The following is a 20,187-nucleotide window of genomic DNA, read 5'->3' on the forward strand; positions in this document are numbered from 1 at the left end:
GCTGATGTCTGACATCCATTAGGTAAAACAGTTTAACTCCCCCACCCCGATAATTAAAAATGGAATATTTACAGTTGTATTTGCTGGAGTGGTTGTTTCAGTGTTCTAATGCTTCTGGTGAAGTACTGCAGAATGCTACTTAAAGCATAGCTTTCTTCTGGCATCTAGAACTTTATAAAAGGTTTTGGCTAGTTTTCACTGTTACACAGCTTAGTTTTTTCTTTTCAAGTTCCAGTTCAAAATTTTACTAATTTTAATTTTGGTTTTGCAGTTTGTCTTTCTAAGACATCCTTTCTTCCAAGCTTTTGCAAGAAGGGCATGGTATTCGTATGAAATTAAATCTGATAATTAAAAAAACAAGTCTTAGGAAATCCATCAAGTAAGCTGAAGCTATGATGTTAAATAATTATTTTCATCTGACATCTGTTTTGGGCTATCCCACTTAAATTTGAGGCGTTTAGTTTATATGTTGTAAAATCAATGTAGTTTAAAACGGTACTTCCACTGTTCTATTTTTGATATGAAAAACTCAAATTGGAAACTGTCAGATTTAAGTTAGTGCAGGAATTAGAGCTATTTATGTAGCAATCTTATGTAAACAGTTTGCTTTCAGCATGCAAGAATTACATTCCCTATTTTCTCATCATTTTCAAAGGAAATTAATAAATTGTGGAAGAATTAGATGATCATAGTTGTGTTTCACAATCTTGCTTATAACAGCATATAGCAAATTAACTCACTTCAAGTGTAAGAAAGTTTGTATAACTTTAATTAGTCTTTTTTAATGCAGTATCTGCTGCTGTGGTATAAAAAATTGCATTTTTTTCTTTGAATTCTAGAAAAGATTGAATCTTAATATGCATCCTCAATGTCTGTGGTTGATGCACTTCTCTGCTCTCTGTATTCCAAAACAGCTCACAGCCTAATTCACTTCCGTGCAGCCCACGGTGGCAAGGTGCATGTATGTTGCCCTTAAGTGAATATTTTGTCATGTAGGTTGAGTGTCTGGTGATGCAAATTTAAGGAGGTCAATCTGAGTTACTTTAGGCTCAGCCATCCTGAGGATGTTCATAAAATAATAGTTACCCGGTTTCAGGTACCCGTTCCTCACTTGTTTTTCAAAGATCCTTCTCACATGAAGCAAGAGGAGAACTCCCTCACACCTGTAGGGATGGATGCATAGGAAGTATCCGTGAAATCAGAGGCAAGGGATTTTATTTTCAGTACTGCTTTAACTTAAAAAGAAGGCTGGCAACCCATTTTCTGTTTTTGTGCAATCTCATGACTGTAAGTCCCTTGCTTCAGGTTCTGTATGGCTTTGTTGCCTTCTGACCTTCTTCACAGGATTGCATACTTTGGTTCTGATCTCTCAAGCTAACTCGTTAGTGCATCTGGCTCATAAAAAGCATCTGAAGTTTCTAGGAAGGACACTGCCAGTCTTTTTGTAATGCCAGGAGTGCTCACCAAGAGCACTCATTACTGAATGAAAATTATCTTATTCTGTTGATTAGGATCTTTTGATCTGTTACTGGGTATTTATTTTATTTTTTTTACATTTTCCTGATTTTTTGTCAGTGGAAAGCATTTAATTCTCATCTAGTGACAGAACTATTATTTCACTTTAAAGCCAAATATGTAACAGAAATTGTACAGTTTTGCCTTTCTGAATTGCTGATGACAGTTTTGTCACTTGATTCTAGTAGCATTCTAGTACACTTAGTTAGGAATATTTGACCCAGAATTCAGTGTCCTCCTGCTTTCCTTACCTATTTGTGCAGTTCCTGGTTTCGGTACTGAGTATGGTGAACTCTTCTTCCCCCTTTGTAGCAATCCCCTCTTAAATTTTCAACAACAGAAAATAAGGAAAAAAATAGGGGCATGCTATAGCAGATACTACCCTTCAAAACGAACCCAAAATCTTGAGACACTGTAGACAGTGTATCTTTGAAGAACTGAAGTTGCTGTAGGGTAAGTAAGCGTTCTTTGATGCATAATTTGTGCTATGATAGCACTGGTATAAGTTGGTGTAGAATAATGCATGGGATCACTTGGAAATACATACACTATGTTGAATTTCTTGCAAGAGATCTGTAGCTCTGTTTTTAATCATTTTGCTGGTACTGCTTCAATATTCAGTACTGTGAGGTCCTGCTCTTAGACTTGTATACAACTTGTACACAAGTTGTTTTCCTTAGAAGCTTAAAGTGTGATTTTGTTCTGTTGAAACTAGATGACAGTCTTTCTTCTGAGCTGAGCTTCACTAGTATTTCAAGATGACATTTCACAATGTGTTTTCTATTCTCCTTTTAAGTTATGACATAGCTTAAATTCAAACAACTTTTGAGGGGCAAATCAAAATAGAAATCATTCACCTAGTTGAATTTCCTGTCTGAATGACTTGGACAGCTGTCCAATTTGATAGGGTTTAATTTAGATAGGAATTAGGCTAGAAGAAGGTTAGTTTGGATGGGAATGAACAAAGGCAGTATCTAAGAAATCTTTATTGAAGCTTCCTCACATCCACAGATGAAAGCAAGATAAATCAAGACGTTGAGGGCATGAATGGTGGTTGCTCTGTAGAGAGAACAGTGAAAGGCAAATGAACAAGATGGAAAGAAAATGGGAGTTCACATGTGTTTTCTTTTCTTGAGAGGAGGGGTGGGAAAGGAAGTATCTATGTGGAAAAATAAATGAATAGGCATGACTGATTACAAGACATTGAAACTGTAGACAGACAATTTGTGATGCTGTGAGGAAATTGATGTGAAGGTATGTGCAACGCTGATACAAATCTGTTTTCAGTTGAACAACCATATTCCTGCTTCTCAGATCAGGAACTTGTAAATCTTAGTTGAGTTAAATGGCAGGGTGGTTTTCAGCATCTAGGAAAAGAAGCTAAACTGGAAGCCCACGGTTTGGAGTCAGTTACAAGTAATTCCAAGAGGACCTTGCTGTGACAGTCTGCAGAGGCAGATAGATCCCAAAATTATGGTGGTGGTGGTGGTGAAGTATACAAATGAAGAGGTTTTGCACTGCATCTTCACCCCTTCTTGTTTTATATCTGTTTTTATGACTATTGGGTAAACCAATAACTTTTCTCAGAGATGAACAAAATGGTATTTTCGTAAAGTCCCACTTGAAACAGGCCAAGATAGAATATGAAGTTTTTCTTTGCTGTTTTGATTCAGTTTAAGTACTGCATTCATCTGATACCTGATGAGGTGAGTAAGTGACCTGGCTGTATCAGTGGGCAGTGGTAATTCTTTCCACACTAAATTGTAGCTGAAATACATTCAAGAACAGTTCAGCTGCATTTTTACCTGCATAGTTTCATCCTATCAGTTAAACTTCTCTGAAGCACTGAAAATGAATCTTCTAGTTATTACTTTTATTCACCAAATACACTTAAACTTGGTCTATGTTGAAGCCAGCTCTGGTATTTCTCTGATTAGGGAATGGTCGCTTTGGAACAATTATGCACCAGGATACCAGTTTGCATCCTTTTGAGAAAAGGAAATGCTAAACCAAATCTAGCTCATTTAGATAGCAAGAATTCATTTGAAATAGTAGCTTTGAATTTCCCTTTCATACTTAGGGCTGGGTCTTGAATGTAGTGAAGAAGTAAGGACATACAGAAACCTGGAAGCACAGAAATAAAATAGTACTAAAGCAAATGTGACCTTCATTTTGCCTGTGTTTAATTGGTAGAGAATGAAAGTTGCCTCAAATTTATCAGTGCTTGTCATGGCATTCGGGATTATGTTAAAAAGAAAAAAAAAAAAAAGGTTTTAGTCCCAATTTTTTGCAGAGCATGTGTGAAACGTAGTACTGAATTAGAATGGAACGCATCCAGAGGAACACCAAGGGAGAAACATGGTGTCGTTGCTATCTATATGAATTTGCGTAATCTGCAGTTGCATTGCATTTGAGAAGACTCTTAACTTTTGCTCTTCCCCATGCTTTCTCCCTTCTACCTCTTCATTTCATTCCAATGTCTAAATTACACCCCCTTCTCCCACAAAATAGTGATGGGATTTACCCTTACCTCTTGCAATAATGTGGAATCTGCTCAGAGAGCAGCAGCCTCATTGCTGCTAAGGATTGTATTAAGGCTGTCTGATTCACTGTGGGATTTGATGAGATCCACTCTCACCTAGACTACACGTTTAAATGGGAATTGGGGATAGAGTGATACTGATGGAAACAAAGTGGGTTATGAAGGGATTGTGAAGTCTGTGTACCTCCTCAGTTCTTGTCCAGCTCTGTCTACAGTTGTCCACTGTCCAGACAGGTACCTCACTCAGCAGCAGAGCAGTTCCATGTTGCATATGTAATGGAGAACTGACAGGCTTCGGGATGTTCAAAGTTTATTCCGAGCTTGACCATACCACCTGTGCACTAGGTTTGGAGCATCTAGTGTTTTGATCATCTTTTTATCTAGAATATTGGTGCGCATGTTCAGATGCCCCCAAAGTTGTTAGAAGTGAGGCCCATAGCTAGAAGGAGAATGCACAGACAGTTGTCTTCTTTGTCACTGGTTATTGCAGATGTGATTTGCCCATATAATGTGGGTATGGGGAAATGGAAATTGTGTTACATGGAATGTCTGTCTTCAGTAGTGGTGTTAGCACAATTCCATCCCTGATGTGATCCTTTCTATTTCACTGGGCCATGTTGGTATCTCTTTATAAGTATGTGTATGTAGTGCTAGCTGAATTAAATTACTGACTTTTATATCTAATGTTAATAAGATGATGATGAAATTACCTTCTTAAAACAATGCTTTATTTGATTAGCATTACTTCAACTCTTACTTTAGATGAAAACCTTGTGGAACATTTGATCAGTCAAAGAATTTTAACCGTGGTACCTACCATAGCCAGCCCTAAAGAACTGCTTGGAGATCTTATTTATTTTGATTTTTTTTTTTTTTGTGGCACATCTACACAAGGCTGAATTGTCCTGTGCTGGCAACCTTATCGCTTTGCTGTGTTTGAATTCCTATTGAGTGCCCAGTTGCATAAGAGTCAATGAGGCTTTTGCCTTTTCCTAAAGATGCTGTAAGTGAATATATTGATATGCTTAATAGTATATCTTCTTTCTTCTTCTGGTAGTTGGAGCCCTGAAAAAATGTGATGTTTCTGAGGTACGTATAGGCAGGTCTTTATTTTTTTCTGTTCATTTAATAGCAAAATTTATACCTTTCATGTGAAAGGCGCTTAGGTCGCTGTCTGAAATTTTGAGCTTCTTACTGTAGCAGTAGAGCTCAATTAGTGTGCAGGTGACTTTGGACAGTGCAAAAGCTTACTGCAGTACTTCTGCTGATGTTACTATATGCATAGAATCAGCAAAAGTAAGCGTGCTAGTTTTTGGATTCCCACAGCTCAGATTGGCTTTTTTTTTTTCATTCAGTCTAGTTTCTAGCATTGCCTTTTGCATCTAAAACAGTTAGTAATCTAGACTTCCTTGGTTCTGACCTGTAATTGTATCCCAAAAGGAGTGATTTCCTCAAGTTAAATAATTCTCAAGTTATGTCAGCAATGTCATTTACAGGACAATCCCACGAGTGGTTATAGATGTAGCCAAAAGGAAGGCAGGCTATGGTGTTGGGAAAGAGTGGACTGACACCTTATTAGCACCAAGAGATTTTTAGTGTGGCTGCATCCTTTGTCTCTAAACGCATGCTGGGCATCATTTGGAAGGTAGACCAGGTAATTATTACTCTTTACATGTTTTACCATTAATTTATTTCCTGATCTTTACTGGGAGAAGTTGCCAATTATGATCTGGCCCAGTAGAGTTTTTCATATGTTTTGCTATGCAATTTGTTTAGCTTCCTCTTCATTATAGAGGTAGTAGCTGATGCACTGACTCCTTAAAAGAATTTAGAATTGCCACAGTGCTCACTTAAGGTTTTGGGGTTTGGGTGGAGGTTGTGCTGAGGATGAAAACCTACATGTTCAGAGAGTCAATTACGCAGAGAAATCTGTCGCTAAACGCATCCAGGAGGGACACAGTTTTTCCTTTGAAGTTTCAAGGAAAGAAAAAACAAACAAACAAAAAAAAACAACAACAACACTTTTGATGGCTTGTTTATTAGTTTGTGCTAGTGGCTAATCATTTTCTCTGAAGAAAAAAATCCAAACTAGAGTGCTGAATCTAAGAGGGAGCTGGGGTTCAGCTTTCTAAAATGCTGTACAGAAACTGTCTTTTTTATAAATACTGATTTTCAGACTTCCAATTCATGGGGAATTCAGAGTAGTGTCTGGAGGGAAAAAATATTCCCGTTAAAATGTAAAGTTGTTGAAATAGTTGTCTCACAGTGTACTGTGATACTATTGTTGGTTCTTGGATTAGATTGAATGAATGTTGTGTAGCTTTGTGTGGCTGCCCAGAAAGAGCGCTCAAAGCAACAGCTGATAGATGCTCATTACCTGCTGGTGGTATTGTGTGTAATATGCAGCACTTATTCTCTGAGTTTGGTCTAACTGCTTATTTTCACATGACTGTTTTAAAAGCTGTGTGATGTTTATGTTCAGTTTATGAGGACAGTGATGGTAGAAAATAGAGCTTTTACTTGAGGGTAGTCCTCTACCTTTTAGTTGGAGGTAGTACCTCCAACAGATGCTTAGCACTGAATGTTCACACTGGACACTAAGTTTTGCCTAATAGGTTTGGGGTTTGGACTTTGCTTTTCAACGTGTGCTTTAGGTGAGATGAAAGAGTGGTAGAGGATTCCATCTTCTTCCTAAAACGTGTACTATTTAAGGGGCATGTAGACGCTTCTTTGGAAAGGGAGGTAGAGTACACGTACTTGTGAATGCGTATCCTGTGAGTTGAGACTTGAGACGTTTATTCTGCTTTCATGAAAGTGCAAAGACCTGTTTTGACTACCAGCTCAAAATAACCTTAAAGTAGTTTGGGTTTTGTTTACTTCTTTCTAATACTGAACATTCTTCCCTGAATTTTTTCTTCTCTCTGAATAGTTTAAGGGAAAAAAAAAAAGACAAATTTGAGATGAGAAGGGGAAGAGGGAACAAAGGAGTGAGGTTTTCTTATTGTATTTCTTAGTCTGTCTTAGGTTGAAACCTTTAATTTATTATATTATTTCATTCATTATTGTGCATACTGAAAAAATCCTGAAGATCATCTAGAAAGGATGTTTCTACTATGTGTCACATTAATTGAGAAACCCTCTGGGAATATAAATGGATACTCAGGATCATTTGAAATGTGTTTACATTTTCTTTTTTTTCAACCTCTTGTTCCTCATTTTTTCCTATCTTTCAAGCAGCCAAAATCTTCCAGGTGACAGCATTCACTACCAAGAATGGTTCAAACTTGAAGTTTAATACTTTGTTACAGCATGTCTTCAACTTTGAATTGTGTAGTAAGATAAACTTTTTAAATACCATACAGGTTATAAGGGCACAGAAGCAATGTCAGTATGCACTAAAGTATGTTGACTTTTGACTGACATAGTGCTCTCAACAGTAAAAAAGATTTGATCATAATGGTTTCCTTCTCTGTATTTAATGGGCTATTTATGGATCTGTCTTTGTTCTTTTCCTCAGATATTAGGATTAAAGAAGAGGAGCCTGATCCAGAAGAGTGGCAGCTCAGTGGTGATTCTACACTGAATACCAATGATCTAACACATTTGAGAGTACAGGTGGTAGATGAGGAAGGGGACCAACCACATCAAGAAGGAAAAAGACTGCGACGAGTAGCTTGTACATGTCCCAACTGCAAAGAAGGTGGTGGAAGGTATGTAACTTTCAGTGTCATATAATGCATGTAATAATGAAAGCAAATAATGAGTGAGGAAAAAAGGAGCCTTAGTTAATAACAGTTGGCTATAAAAAGAGAAAACTATGGGCTTATGCAAAAGAGCTTATGTGCTAAAGGACAGCCACCTTTATTTCTGGGTTTGCAGATGGAAGGGGAAATTATTCCATCCTCTGTGAGTTACTCCATTAAGATTAATTGGAAAAATCTGGAGTTAGATGCCACCTAGTACAAGTGAGGGGAGTACATTGCTCTAAATAATATGAAAATTAAATATTTTGGAATATGCGCATCTGTGATTGGCTTCCTATCACATGTCAAGGACTTGATTAAATGCTGTATTCCTGCATTTCCTCACTGATTGAGCTTTTTTTTCCAGTTTGATTGCTTTGGAGTGTTCTAAAAATACAGTTATCCTGGTTTTCTTTTTTGCTAGGTTCCTAAGAAAAACAAGGTTTGTATAATAACCCTAAATTTAAATTTTTTAATTGACTGATTGTTTTAGTCAAATTTAGTGTAAATATGGCAAATGCAAAGATACTAAGTTTCTATTTGTATAAGACTTCAGGGCTGCATACAAAGATTTTATTCTATTCTAAAACACTTCTGTAATTGTGATATTTGAAATGATAGAAGAGAGGAAATGGGGATAATAGACTGAATATTTTCACTTGCAAAAGGCAGCCTAACTTTGTGTTGATATAACTACACAAAGACTTTATTTTATTACACAGAAATTTGCCCATTTTGATAATACTTTGTTCTCTGAAGTGGAAGTCTTATGTATGTGGGAACTATAGTGTAAATTACTGAGTTCTGTTTCAAGAACCTGTCGGTGTTCCACGGCTTTAAGAGTTGTAAACATGTACTGGCTAAATACATATATTGTCCAGCCTTTTGAGCTTTTTTTGCTCTAAGTTCCAGATACCTTCTTTCTTCTTTGTAAGCACAAGGAGATAATATTTTGGTCTACTTAGGCAAATAAAAGCTTTTTTTTTTTTTTTTTTAAGACAAAAAACCACTTCATGTGTTTTCATCACAAATGAAGCTATTGATAATATCTGTTACAATCATATAGCATCTTTTTAAGTCAGCTTTTTCTTAAATTCCTACATGTAGTCCACTGAAAACCTGGCTCGGTGAGCCTTGGCTGTGCCATGATTTGCCCAAAGGACAGCCTGGATTGAGATTTGTTTCAGTCTAGGAGAAAACTCTTACAATGTTACAGGCAATGACTGTACTCTTATAAAGTTCCTCTTCTTCGTGCTCTATTCCAGCCTGCAGTGGCTTTAACTTAAAGACATCTTTACTTTAAACTTTACTCTTACTCCTCAGTGAAGTTGCTATAACACCAAATCGTAAGGTTGAAGCCCAAGAAAGAGAGTCTTACTGAGTGACGGTTTTGAGAAAGTGTGGAGAACGGTGTACATAGTCTGACTGAAACTCTGTTTGGAACTGGGGAAGGAGTTGAGGTCAGAGCTAGGGTAGAGGTGAGATGGGTGTGAATCTGAACTCCACAGTTAACGGAAGGACTGGGATACATCAAACATGCAAAGCAAGGAGAAAAGTAGGACAGGAAGTCAGGATGTGAGAATTAGGACTGGAATAGAAACAGGATAGCGAAGGAGACAATGGTAGGAATGGTAGTGAAACTGAAAAAGAGTGAAAGTGCCTACAGTTGCTAGAGCAACGTTTCCACCAGAATGTAAAATTCCTTCAGAGTCTAGCAAAAAGCAATAAACCCACCATAGGAATGTTTTCCTTCTCACTCTGATACACATGGATAACGTTCTGTAGCTGTTCCATTGGCTCATTTATCTCTAGTGCTGTAATGCAGAGTTTTATTTTGTCTTTCAACTCTGCTGATGACTTTAACTTTCAGTCAATAGGACATTTGCTTCCATAAATTTCTTCATATAGCAATCAGAATTTTTTAAATGTTAAGGTTACAAAACTGAAAAATTGAAAGTTGGAAAGTGCCAAAGTTAAGATATCCTTTGTGACATTAATTGCACATATGCATTATGATTTTGTTTCTAAAAAATAGAAACCAAATTCTAATTTGGTCATTCTAATTTATTAGAATTTACAATCACTTACGTTCATAAATTAAATTTATAAATTTATTAATAAATTTAATTTATTCCAAATATATACATTATTCTAAATTTATATAATTGTTCTAAATTTTTATTTATTCTAAATTTTTATTTATTCTAAATTCTTTTTATTGTGCATTTAAAAAAACATCATACAACCCCAGTACTATTCAGTGGATGGGATGGGTGATGCTCAGGGTTTGAATCAGGACAGTATAATGGTTGGCACCTGCTTTGCTTACTGCAGAAATTGGAAGGCATATAGGGACTTAAATAGGGGATTGGAGTAAAGGGTCTCAGAAGTTTTGGAGGTATTAGTACTATCTGCCCCACTTTTTTCACTGCAGTAGTACTGAGTTCATTGCTGTAAAGAGTCAATTGAGCTGAACTATGAACGTCTACAGTATTTAAAAAATCATAATAAAAAAATCAAGCTTTTGCTACATTGAGCTTGATTCCCTTGATTGATGGTTGTTTGACAATTTCAATCATTTTCTGCCTCAAGTTTGGATGTATGAAATGATTGTATTAGTTCAAGCTTAATACATAAGTATGTTGCACGATGATAAACTCTTTTTTTCTGAAAAGCTTAGACGCTGATGTGAATGTTCTTGATGAGGACAAAACACATAGGAAATGAATAATTCTGTTAAGATAGTATTTAACTAATATGTAACTAGTAAGATTAGGAAAACACAATAAATCAATATGAGAAAGCTGAATGGTAGTTTACTCAATGAATGCTACCCCTCCTGTGTGCTAAATGAGGTAGGAAAATATAGTATATATGGCCTTACCTATGCGGACTTCATCATAATTTCATCTTTTATGTAGTCTTAATTTTGGCATTTCTTTTGTATCCTCTTTTTTGAGGGGGCAAAGGAGAGATGAGGGTTGGTTTTCTTGTTGTTTGTTTGTTTTTTTGATTCTCAATGCAGAATTAGGACACATTGCAGTCTTCAAAGAATTTATATTTTTAACAGTTCTGTGAAGTAGGGAGAGAGTACTAGATGTGTAAATTAAAGCCTTATAGCCTCAAGCTTACATGGTAAATGGTGAATAAAAGAGAAGAGAGATATGTGCCTCAGAGGATGACTCTGATCCCAACTGGATAGTATTAAGGTTACTGTTAGGGTGTCAGAAGTTAGGGGAAAGTTTCACTGTCCTCTCGATTATATCTGCAATTATATTGGGATGTAACTACTACCCTCTGGATCTACAGAGGAACAGTGTTGCTGAGTACCACTTCAGATACTTAACACTAAAATATACATTCTTAAAATAGCTAAAAAGCTTTTGTTTTACCCCTGAAATAATTAATGTTTTTCCTGGAAGTACTGCCGGACTGAAAGTCTGGTTTCTTTGTAGATGAAGGTATCTCATGTTGAAACCATTGTACTCTGTATGGCTACTGAGAAGTGTGGCTTCCTGTCTTTATAAAGCTCAAATGTGCTATGAAAATACTTAATGTATTAATTGATTTGAAGACTCCAGTTGAGGTGTGAGTCATATCCTTTTACTCAGTGGCAATGGTTATTGGCCAGTGCAGCAAGAAGGGCCTCCTAGCATGACGTGTTAGGGCGCAGTGCCAGTCTGTCACAGCTGCAAAGCGTCCAGACAGAATTTGGCTCATATCCAGTTACTTTAGAGCACGCATGAAGCAAACGTGCAGATGCCTGTATGAAGCTGTGTACAGTAAATACACTCAGTTACTCATTCACAGTAGTCCTGCAGATCTCATTCAGCGAATTCCTAACTTTCTCTTCTCTTTGGACTGCGGAGTCCACTGAGGAATTCCCTCGGCAATCAGGTGACGTGCTCAGGATTATGTACACTACCTCTGAAGCACAATATGCTGACCGTGAATTGAACCATGACTTCCTTCAGTCTAGACTAAAGGTGCAGTTAAGCAACTCCAAATGATTGACTGAGGAATCTTAGTTACTTTAACAAAATTGGATGTGATTTCATGTGATTTGTGTCACACTTGTGTACTGTGTCATGCAAAGTTCCAGAGTATTTGGACTGGTTATTGCGGGGAGGGGGGGGAGATCGTAGCATATTTGGAGACCATATGAGGATGAAATACCAAATAATAAAAAAAAAATCTGTATACAAAAATGTATACAGATTTTGAAATGCGGAAATATATTTTGTTATAAGCATAGATTGAGAACTTCGTAGGGTTACATGGAGTAGGACAGGCAATTAAGGATACAGGATAGCAGAATCCTAATGGGGAATCCCGTTGGTTACCAAGACTGTATAATGCGGAAGAGATGTGGGTGTTCCTTTGTCTGTATTACCAATAAAGCTGTCAGCACAATTGTTGGATGCCTTGAGCTACCAAACAAGAAGACCTGAAGGACTTTTTCCCCTCTAGATGGTGAAGGGCCAAGAGGGGAAGACGTATGAGGAGTGGCTGAGGGCACTGGGCCTGTTCAGCCTGGAGAATAGGAGGCTGAGGGGAGACCTCATGGAGGCCTACAGCTTCCTCACGAGGGGGAGTGGAGGGGCAGGTGCCGATCTGTTCTCTTTAATGCCCAGTGACAGGACCCGAGGGAATGGTGTCAAGCTGCAACAGGGGAGGTTCAGGCTGGCTGTCAGGAAGAGGTTCTTCACCGAGAGGGTGGTTGTGCACTGGAACAGGCGCCCCAGGGACGTGGTCACAGCACCAAGCCTCTTGGAGTTAAAGAAGCGTTTGGGCTGTGCTCTTAGTCATATGGTCTGGATTGTTGGGCAGAGCTGTGTGGTGCTGGGGGTTGGACTCAATGATCCTTATGGGTCCCTTCCAACTCGGGATATTCTATGATTCTGAGTGCCTAGAACTGAAACATTAGGTGAAGGTGAACTGAGCCTGAGAACTGGGGAACTGGTTGCAGTGAGACAAAAGGGGAAACGAAAATTTATTCCTTGGAGTCTTGAGAATTGGGTGTTCAGGGCTGATGGATGAATGCTACTGAACCTGTTAGTGGTAGACTGAATTGTGTTACAGAGATTTCTTTGGCCTAGCCTTTTGTGGATGCTGAGTAATTAGAAAAGAAAGGGGGCGCTCTGAAGACATTTTCCTAAATACCTTTGTGATTGGCTGAATGTTCAAAACTTGTGAATATTGAGATTTTTTTTGTAAGTGGCACAGTACAAAGATAAAAATTAGATTTTATTTTTGTCTTTTAATATTGGCTTGAGGGGAGGCCATGTACAAGTGTGAACATGACAGTTCAGATGCAGCAAAGGGCATTTCAGTTGGGGGGGATGTTTAAAAAATAAGTCGGTATTCATCTGGGCCAAAGAAACAATCTACTTTTGGGACATTGGAAAAAAAAAAAAGTCAAGAATATTTTTGCCAGTACTGATAATGATGAAATAGTTCAAGGTGTCAGGTCAGATGTTAGGGTAGTCTTTGCAAGGAATTTATAGGCGAGCTGGAAAAGACAGATGAACTTTCCATGAGGCTATGGATTTGAGGGGTAGCAGTAACAACAAAAAAATTAGATGAGCAGAATCTCTTCTGTCACCTTTAGATTACATCGAATGTGAAAAAGCGATGTTCTGAATGCAGGGATGAGAATCTAGGTTTAATAGTTGTTTGGAAAATCGTTCACTGGACTGTTGAGAGGAAGTGGAGAACCCTAATTTAAGGAAAAAAAAAATTGTCCTGATGAGGCAACTAAAAATTCTCTACCTAGTCATCAAGGACGGAGTGCTGAAGACTGTGATTTCAGAATCTACTGAAGCTGCTCTAAGTTAACGTTGCTGTTGTATAAGGTGTCCTGATGCTTGGCTGCATTTTTCAGTCTCCTACTTTGTACTGTTCGTATAACTGCACTGACATAATAGCATCAGCTGTGCACTGCCCAGACCGATCTTTCTTTGAGTACTCATAAGTTCTTATCTCTGTGGTGGTTTTTGTTTGTTTACTTTTTAAATTAAAAAAAAATAAAAAAATAAAAAAAGCTATGCTTTTTGTGTTAGGTGCTTACACTGAATGTAATCAATTACTATTTCAGTGAGGTAGCATCTTGAAAATAGGCATCAAGCTCAAGTGTCTAGATTATACTTCCTAGGAATTATGTGTTCATATTTGATGAATTTTATTTCTGAAATATCAAGGAATTAATTGAAATGTCAGCAAGATCAGCTATTTCACTGTCATTCATTTTAGTGGAAATCTGCAGGTTAGTATGCTTATCCTCCAACCTGAAACTGTTTCTCAAGTTTCCCCAAGATGCCAAAAGTCCCATCTGTTCTCTTCCCAGTTGCCAAAATCTCTAGTTTCTCTATTGGCAATTGTAACGATTTGTGTTTCTTTGCCAAAACTGTCTTTGGCATAATAAAAACTGAAATTGGGAGAAATTTAAGATACGGGCACATCAGTATCAAAATAATACTGCTGTAATTATTGTATTTCTAACTTTATATACATGTGTGTTTGCTAAAGATTATACTTCTGTCATTTAAATTTCACATGCTTTTGAATTTATAATTTGCTGCAGAATTGAGATACCATTATAGTTTTTATTTCCAGCTTTTTGCAGAGTGTACCAGGCTCTGAATATATTTGAAACAAAAATGGGCAACCGCTCAGATTTTTTTTTTCATAGACCTGTTGGTATATTTTAACCCCAGTTCTATGTATGACCACTGTTTAGGAGGAATGCTTTACAATGAATAACTTCACTTTTATTTAACAGAGGCTCAAACTTGGGAAAAAAGAAGCAACACATTTGTCACATACCGGGATGTGGCAAAGTATATGGGAAGACTTCGCATTTGAGAGCTCATCTCCGCTGGCACTCTGGAGAGCGTCCATTTGTTTGTACTTGGATGTTCTGTGGCAAAAGGTTCACTCGCAGCGATGAGCTTCAGCGACACCGAAGAACACACACAGGTTTTCAATTTTTGATTCCGGTGCCTTTTACTAAAGGAGTGACATGGGGAGGGCTTGGATAAATAACTTTGGAAAACATTTTTGTATTAGGTTGATTTTACTGTTTTGTGGCTTTTCTAAAATCAGCTAATATTTAAAGGTATGTGTATGTTTTAGTTCCTTTAGTATATCTGAGGAGGACAAAATGCAACCTTTCTGAGTCAAAACTGACATTAAAATTAATATTTAAATTAGCTTAATCAGAAAACTTTGATTCAAGTTCAGTGATGAGTTTGATTTGTTTGAACCAGATTAGAACTGTTTTTAAACATCTTAACTTTAATAATTTTCTCCCTTTTTATAAAAGCAAAAAAGAAAACAGAAAAGTGGAGGGCTAGATGTCCAAGGGATTAGATGTCATTCACAAAATCAAGGAAGAGCATTTGATGGTGCATCATTCTACATCTTCTAGTTTTGTGGTTAGACTACTTGTTAGAGATACTGGCACCCGAAGTTCACACTTCTCCTTTTGTCTAATACAAGGAATAGAAATTAGTTTAGCTCTCCATCTTTTTAAGAAGAGGTTTGTTTCAAGTCTATTGTCTGTATTACTATTTTCCTACAAACGGAACCCATGATAATATTCTAGAATGTTCAAACTACAGCATGCTTACCTTTAAAATTAGATAGTTTGAAAAACCCAATGACAGTAGATAATTTGTGCTTCTGCATATGCATTGCTTAGAAAACTGCAAAACTGCAGTGTCTATGAAAATTATTTCATCTTCTGTATGCAATGGTGTGCTTTTGTTCGACATGTTGGATGGTTGAATCTAATCGGGGATGTTATGGTCTGGCTGGCTGGACAGCCAGATCTTTTTTTGGTTTGTTTAAAAATTAAAAAAAAGGCTGGTTAAATGATCCAGCTCAGAGGGAATGGTTAATAGTTCCTAGCCATAAATGAAATGTCCTTCACTTGGGATGAAATAAACCATTGCATCAATGCAGGTGAAGTGCTGACTGGTTGGAGAAGTATCTCTGTTGAAAAGGATCTAGAGAAGTCTTGATAAACGATGTGATCCAGCAGCCAAGATGGACAGGGCTGTGTCAACAGAAGCACAGATGCTAGATTTAGGAGAGTGTTTATGACCTTTTCGGTACTGGTTAGACTGCATCTAGAATATTTCAGCCCCCAGCATAAGAAAGACATTAATCAACAGGATCAAGTTCAGCAGAGGGCAACCAAGATGACTGGGAAGCAGGGAGCTGTAGGAACTGAGCTTGTTCAGCTAGGCAAAGAGTAATGGCAGGGAGTGGGCAATTCAAGTGCAGCTTTGTAGAACCTGCAAGGGCAACATTAAGAAGAAAAAGCCAGACATTTCATGGTGGTGTGTTGGTGTGAGGACAAGAGGCAGCAGACACAAGTTTAAACGAGATGTTCATACCAGATGCAAAGAAAAATATTTCCCTTGTGAGGACTGTTAGGCATTGGAGCAGGATGCCCAGAGAGCTTGTGTGGTCTTCATCCTTACAGGCTTTCAAGACCAGGCTGGATAAATTTCTGAGCAACCTGGACGGACCTCATTGCTGACCCTGTTCTGAGAGATCAGTCTAGAGACCTCCAGAGTTCCCTTCCAACCTGAGTTGCCCTATGGTCCTGTCTGTCAGTCTCAAGTGGGATTCTGCAGTTCATGTTATCTTTCCTGTCCATTGTTCTGCAGGGTTTGTTCTCCTCTTAGAAGTTACTTATTGGTAATAACTGCAGCTGAGGATATCAGATTGTGATATTCTTTATCTTGCCTGAAAGATTTCCCTAAGCTCAGTGAGAGACAGAAAAATAATTTGGTTCTTTTAAATGATTTGTATGAATATCTAGAAATTTAAATGACAATTTAAGTTTATCATCTTGGATAGCAGTTTTCTTAAGATGCTGTTAGAATTCTGACTCTTAGAAGCACTAAGTTATCTCAGTTTTTGGTGTGTATGTGAATTTTTTCTAATGTTCTTGAAAACATTTTTTTCTTATCTTATATGACAGGTGAGAAGAAATTCGTCTGTCCAGAATGTTCAAAACGCTTTATGAGAAGTGACCACCTTGCCAAACACATTAAAACACATCAGAATAAAAAAGGCATTCACTCCAGCAGTACAGTGCTGGCATCAGTAGAAGCAACGCCTGATGATACTTTGATTACTGCAGGAGGAACAACACTTATCCTTGCAAATATTCAACAAGGTTCTGTTTCAGGAATAGGAACTGTTAATACATCTGGCACCAGCAATCAAGATATTCTTACCAACACTGAAATACCTTTACAGCTTGTCACAGTTTCGGGAAACGAGACAATGGAGTAAATATTACACAAGATACCTATTAATTGTGGTTATTTTTATACAGTAGTGAGAAGAATATTGTTCCTAAGTTCTTAGATATCTTTTTATTGATGTGCAAAAATTTTTGGATTGACAGTAACTTGGTTATACATGACACTGAAATGCCTTACTTTGTATGATATTCCATAGTATATTAAAATGGTAAAATTGCATGGGTTTTGTAGGTACTTTTGGAATCTAGAAGAGATGAAATTTTACCAAGTTATATTAAAAAAAAAAGAATTTAACGATGGAAATGGTAGTCTAACCAAATGCATCAATCCTGTGTGGTTTAGTGTAAAAAAAAATGAGAACATGTTGGTATTTATCTATTGTAAGATAAAGAAGTTGATGGGTGAAAAGAAATCATGTTATGATAAAAGAAATTTTGTAATTTTCTTGATGACTGGAATTTTTATTATGCATAACTGACAAATCAAGTTTCCAAGCAAATGTTACATAGTGTAGGCTTTACTTAGCTCATCAACTTGTCATTTTGAAGCTAATTATTTTAATTAGGTTAACTATGTACAATATTTTAAGCATTACTCTTGTAAGATTTTGAAAACTACATTTTAACATGGAACTCTAGGGATAGTCACCTTTTAAATCCTATTGAAAAGCCATGTTTAAGATTTAATTTGCCAAAATGATGTCTTGTTAATATTCTTTCAATAACCAAGGTGGGCAATATAACCAATGTTTAAAAAAACTTAAAATGTTAAAAAAAAAAGAATAAAAAAATAAATATGTATAGGTTGAGGCATTTGGGTGGTAAGGCAAATGTTATAGTGAAGTATATCCCTTCTCTTGAACATTGGAGGACCAAAAATAAGGTGTATTGCGTCGCAGCAGTGATTTTTATCAAATCTTTTTTCCAAAAACATCTGTCTGCCAGGGCCTTAAAAGCCATCATGTAAATTACCAGTAAAATATAACATATGCAAATACAACAGAAAAATCACTTCCATATTGACAGTACTCCCAAACATATGGATATAGTCATAGTGAACTAGGGGTTTTATGAGGTTTTTATTTGTTTGTTGTTTAGTTTTTGGTTAGTCAATCTGCATTTAAATATCAGCCATCTTTCCTTTTTTGCTTCTTCCCTTAAAAATTGTATGTATCCAGTACATTTAACTGATAAACATATATGTTTTTTATTATGCTGAATTTTCTTTTTATTTTTTAATTACTGTTTATATTTTCAATTATAGAAAAATGTACAAAATGAAGTTATATAGCCAGTCTGTAAGTGCTATACCATTTTCCAAAAATGTACAACAATAATTACTGCAGTTCACCTATTTACAAACATTTGGAAATCTGTTCATTTGTTATTCTTAAAACCACCTCAAATTTAAAGGCTACCTTATTGTACGTTTAAAGTGTATTATAACAGTGTGGTAGTTAATAAAACACTATTTTTTTTTTCTTTTGACTTGAGTTTACTGTAATTCTTGTTAACTAATAATATTAATTGCCTGAGATGTTTTCTTATTTTTCTTTAGATGGTGGGAAACAGAAATAGTGTTTCCTTTCCTTGTGGGCACAGAGACGGTGAGATAGCACCTTTTTCTCCCTCCGTTCCAAAATCTCTGTATGCCCAGGCATGCATGTACTATACTGTGGAGGTGCTGTAGTAATGTTTTTAACCTTATGCTGAGTAAAGCGTGAAGAAAACATAGGCCCTATCCTATTGAATATGAGAATAAAATTGCATTTAAATCCCCCTACACTTAAGTGCCATAATACACACAGACTTGATAGTGAACTATGTCTAAAAATTATAATAGCCTTTTGCTTAAAGCATAGGAAGAAATGATAAGGACAAGGGGGGAAAAATGAGTTTAGAAGATTGAGGTGAAAATTTTAGATGGTGTAAGAAGGGCCAGTGAGAACTGAGATCAGAGAGGCTAATGGTTGCATTTGGTACTAAATGTATTTGTGATAAAAGAAGCCTAAAGTCTTGGAGTATCAAACAGCTAGAAGACAGACCACGATAATTTAAGATAAACCGGGTAGGGCTCAGCTTAGAAGAGAGAGAACTGGAAGAAGTCATGAAAAGAAGATTTTCTGCATTTTCAGTTAAATGGAAGAAAAAAATAATGCAAATCTTTCAAGATTCAGAGAAACAGGAATCGACAGGTAAAAAGAAAATGGAGTTAATTCACTATCAGTTTAATCTATTTAATAAATGAGAGAGTGCAATTGGTTGGGAGGGCTAAAAGGCAGCAGCTTAAGAGAAAAGGAAGTTCTGCTTAAACTTGAACCATTCCACGGATGCTGTCAATATTTTAACATAATCTGAATCCACCTCATTTTGACAGGTGAATGGGTTTGATTTCCAATAGCTGTTTTAGTTCACAGAGCATTTTAGTGTGATTTACATGCATTCTAATCTCTCCCTTTATTTGTAGCTGTATTAGTGCTTTACTTAAGACGGAGGGAAGAGGGTTAATTTCTTAATGACACTGCTCTTCAATGCAGAATTTTTATGGAATTACACTTTCACTGATGTACGTCCATAGAGTAAAGTGTTTCAGTGCCAAGGGTTTTGATGCCTCCTTACTGCAAACCATGTTTCATTTCTCAGAACTTTCAATACTCAGTATATCAACAGGTTAATATAATTGATGTTTAGTTGGCACAATTTTTAAAGGATATTTTCTTCGGAAATGTCAGAAGGTGTAAGTTTTGGAAGAAAGTAAGTGGAAATGTGTAGGTAAGAGTTTGATAGAAAGCCTACAGTCTAAGGGCTGTCTGTCTAATGGCTTGCAGCCATAGTGTTTGTATTTGAGAATGCTACTGCATGTGTTCACATGTTGCATGGTAATGATTTTTTGAAAGATCTCTGCTCACCCCTAGCACAAAGGTTCACTAGCTTTGGTATAAAAATTTTGGTGTATTCTAAGATTGTTGCCACATTATGGCTTTCTTCTGTGTCTGCATTAGGCAGTCATATGATACCAAGACTAAGTTGTGCACTCTATAGAAGGCTTTCAGAGCTTATCTGTGAATCACAGTTCTTCGTGGGTTCCTGGTGATGCTTGCTTG

The 20,187-nt window shown here is 36.8% G+C and overlaps 1 protein-coding gene across 3 annotated transcripts in view; it reads left to right on the top strand.

The window, feature by feature from the left end:
- The window catches only part of SP3 (Sp3 transcription factor), a 35,581-nt gene extending 17,016 nt beyond the window's left edge, over nucleotides 1–18,565 (top strand). For all 3 annotated transcript variants that reach the window (XM_084289473.1, XM_084289474.1, XM_084289475.1), the window contains 3 exons: nucleotides 7,575–7,767; nucleotides 14,582–14,778; nucleotides 16,796–18,565. In XM_084289473.1, the coding sequence (XP_084145599.1) occupies nucleotides 7,575–7,767; nucleotides 14,582–14,778; nucleotides 16,796–17,112 (707 nt within the window). In that variant the 3' untranslated portion in view covers nucleotides 17,113–18,565. The remainder of the gene's footprint in view (nucleotides 1–7,574; nucleotides 7,768–14,581; nucleotides 14,779–16,795) is intronic.
- Nucleotides 18,566–20,187: the final 1,622 nt, after the last annotated feature.

The sequence above is a fragment of the Netta rufina genome (genome assembly GCF_964035555.1).
Source record: "Netta rufina genome assembly, chromosome: 6".
Classification (NCBI taxonomy): domain Eukaryota; kingdom Metazoa; phylum Chordata; class Aves; order Anseriformes; family Anatidae; genus Netta; species Netta rufina.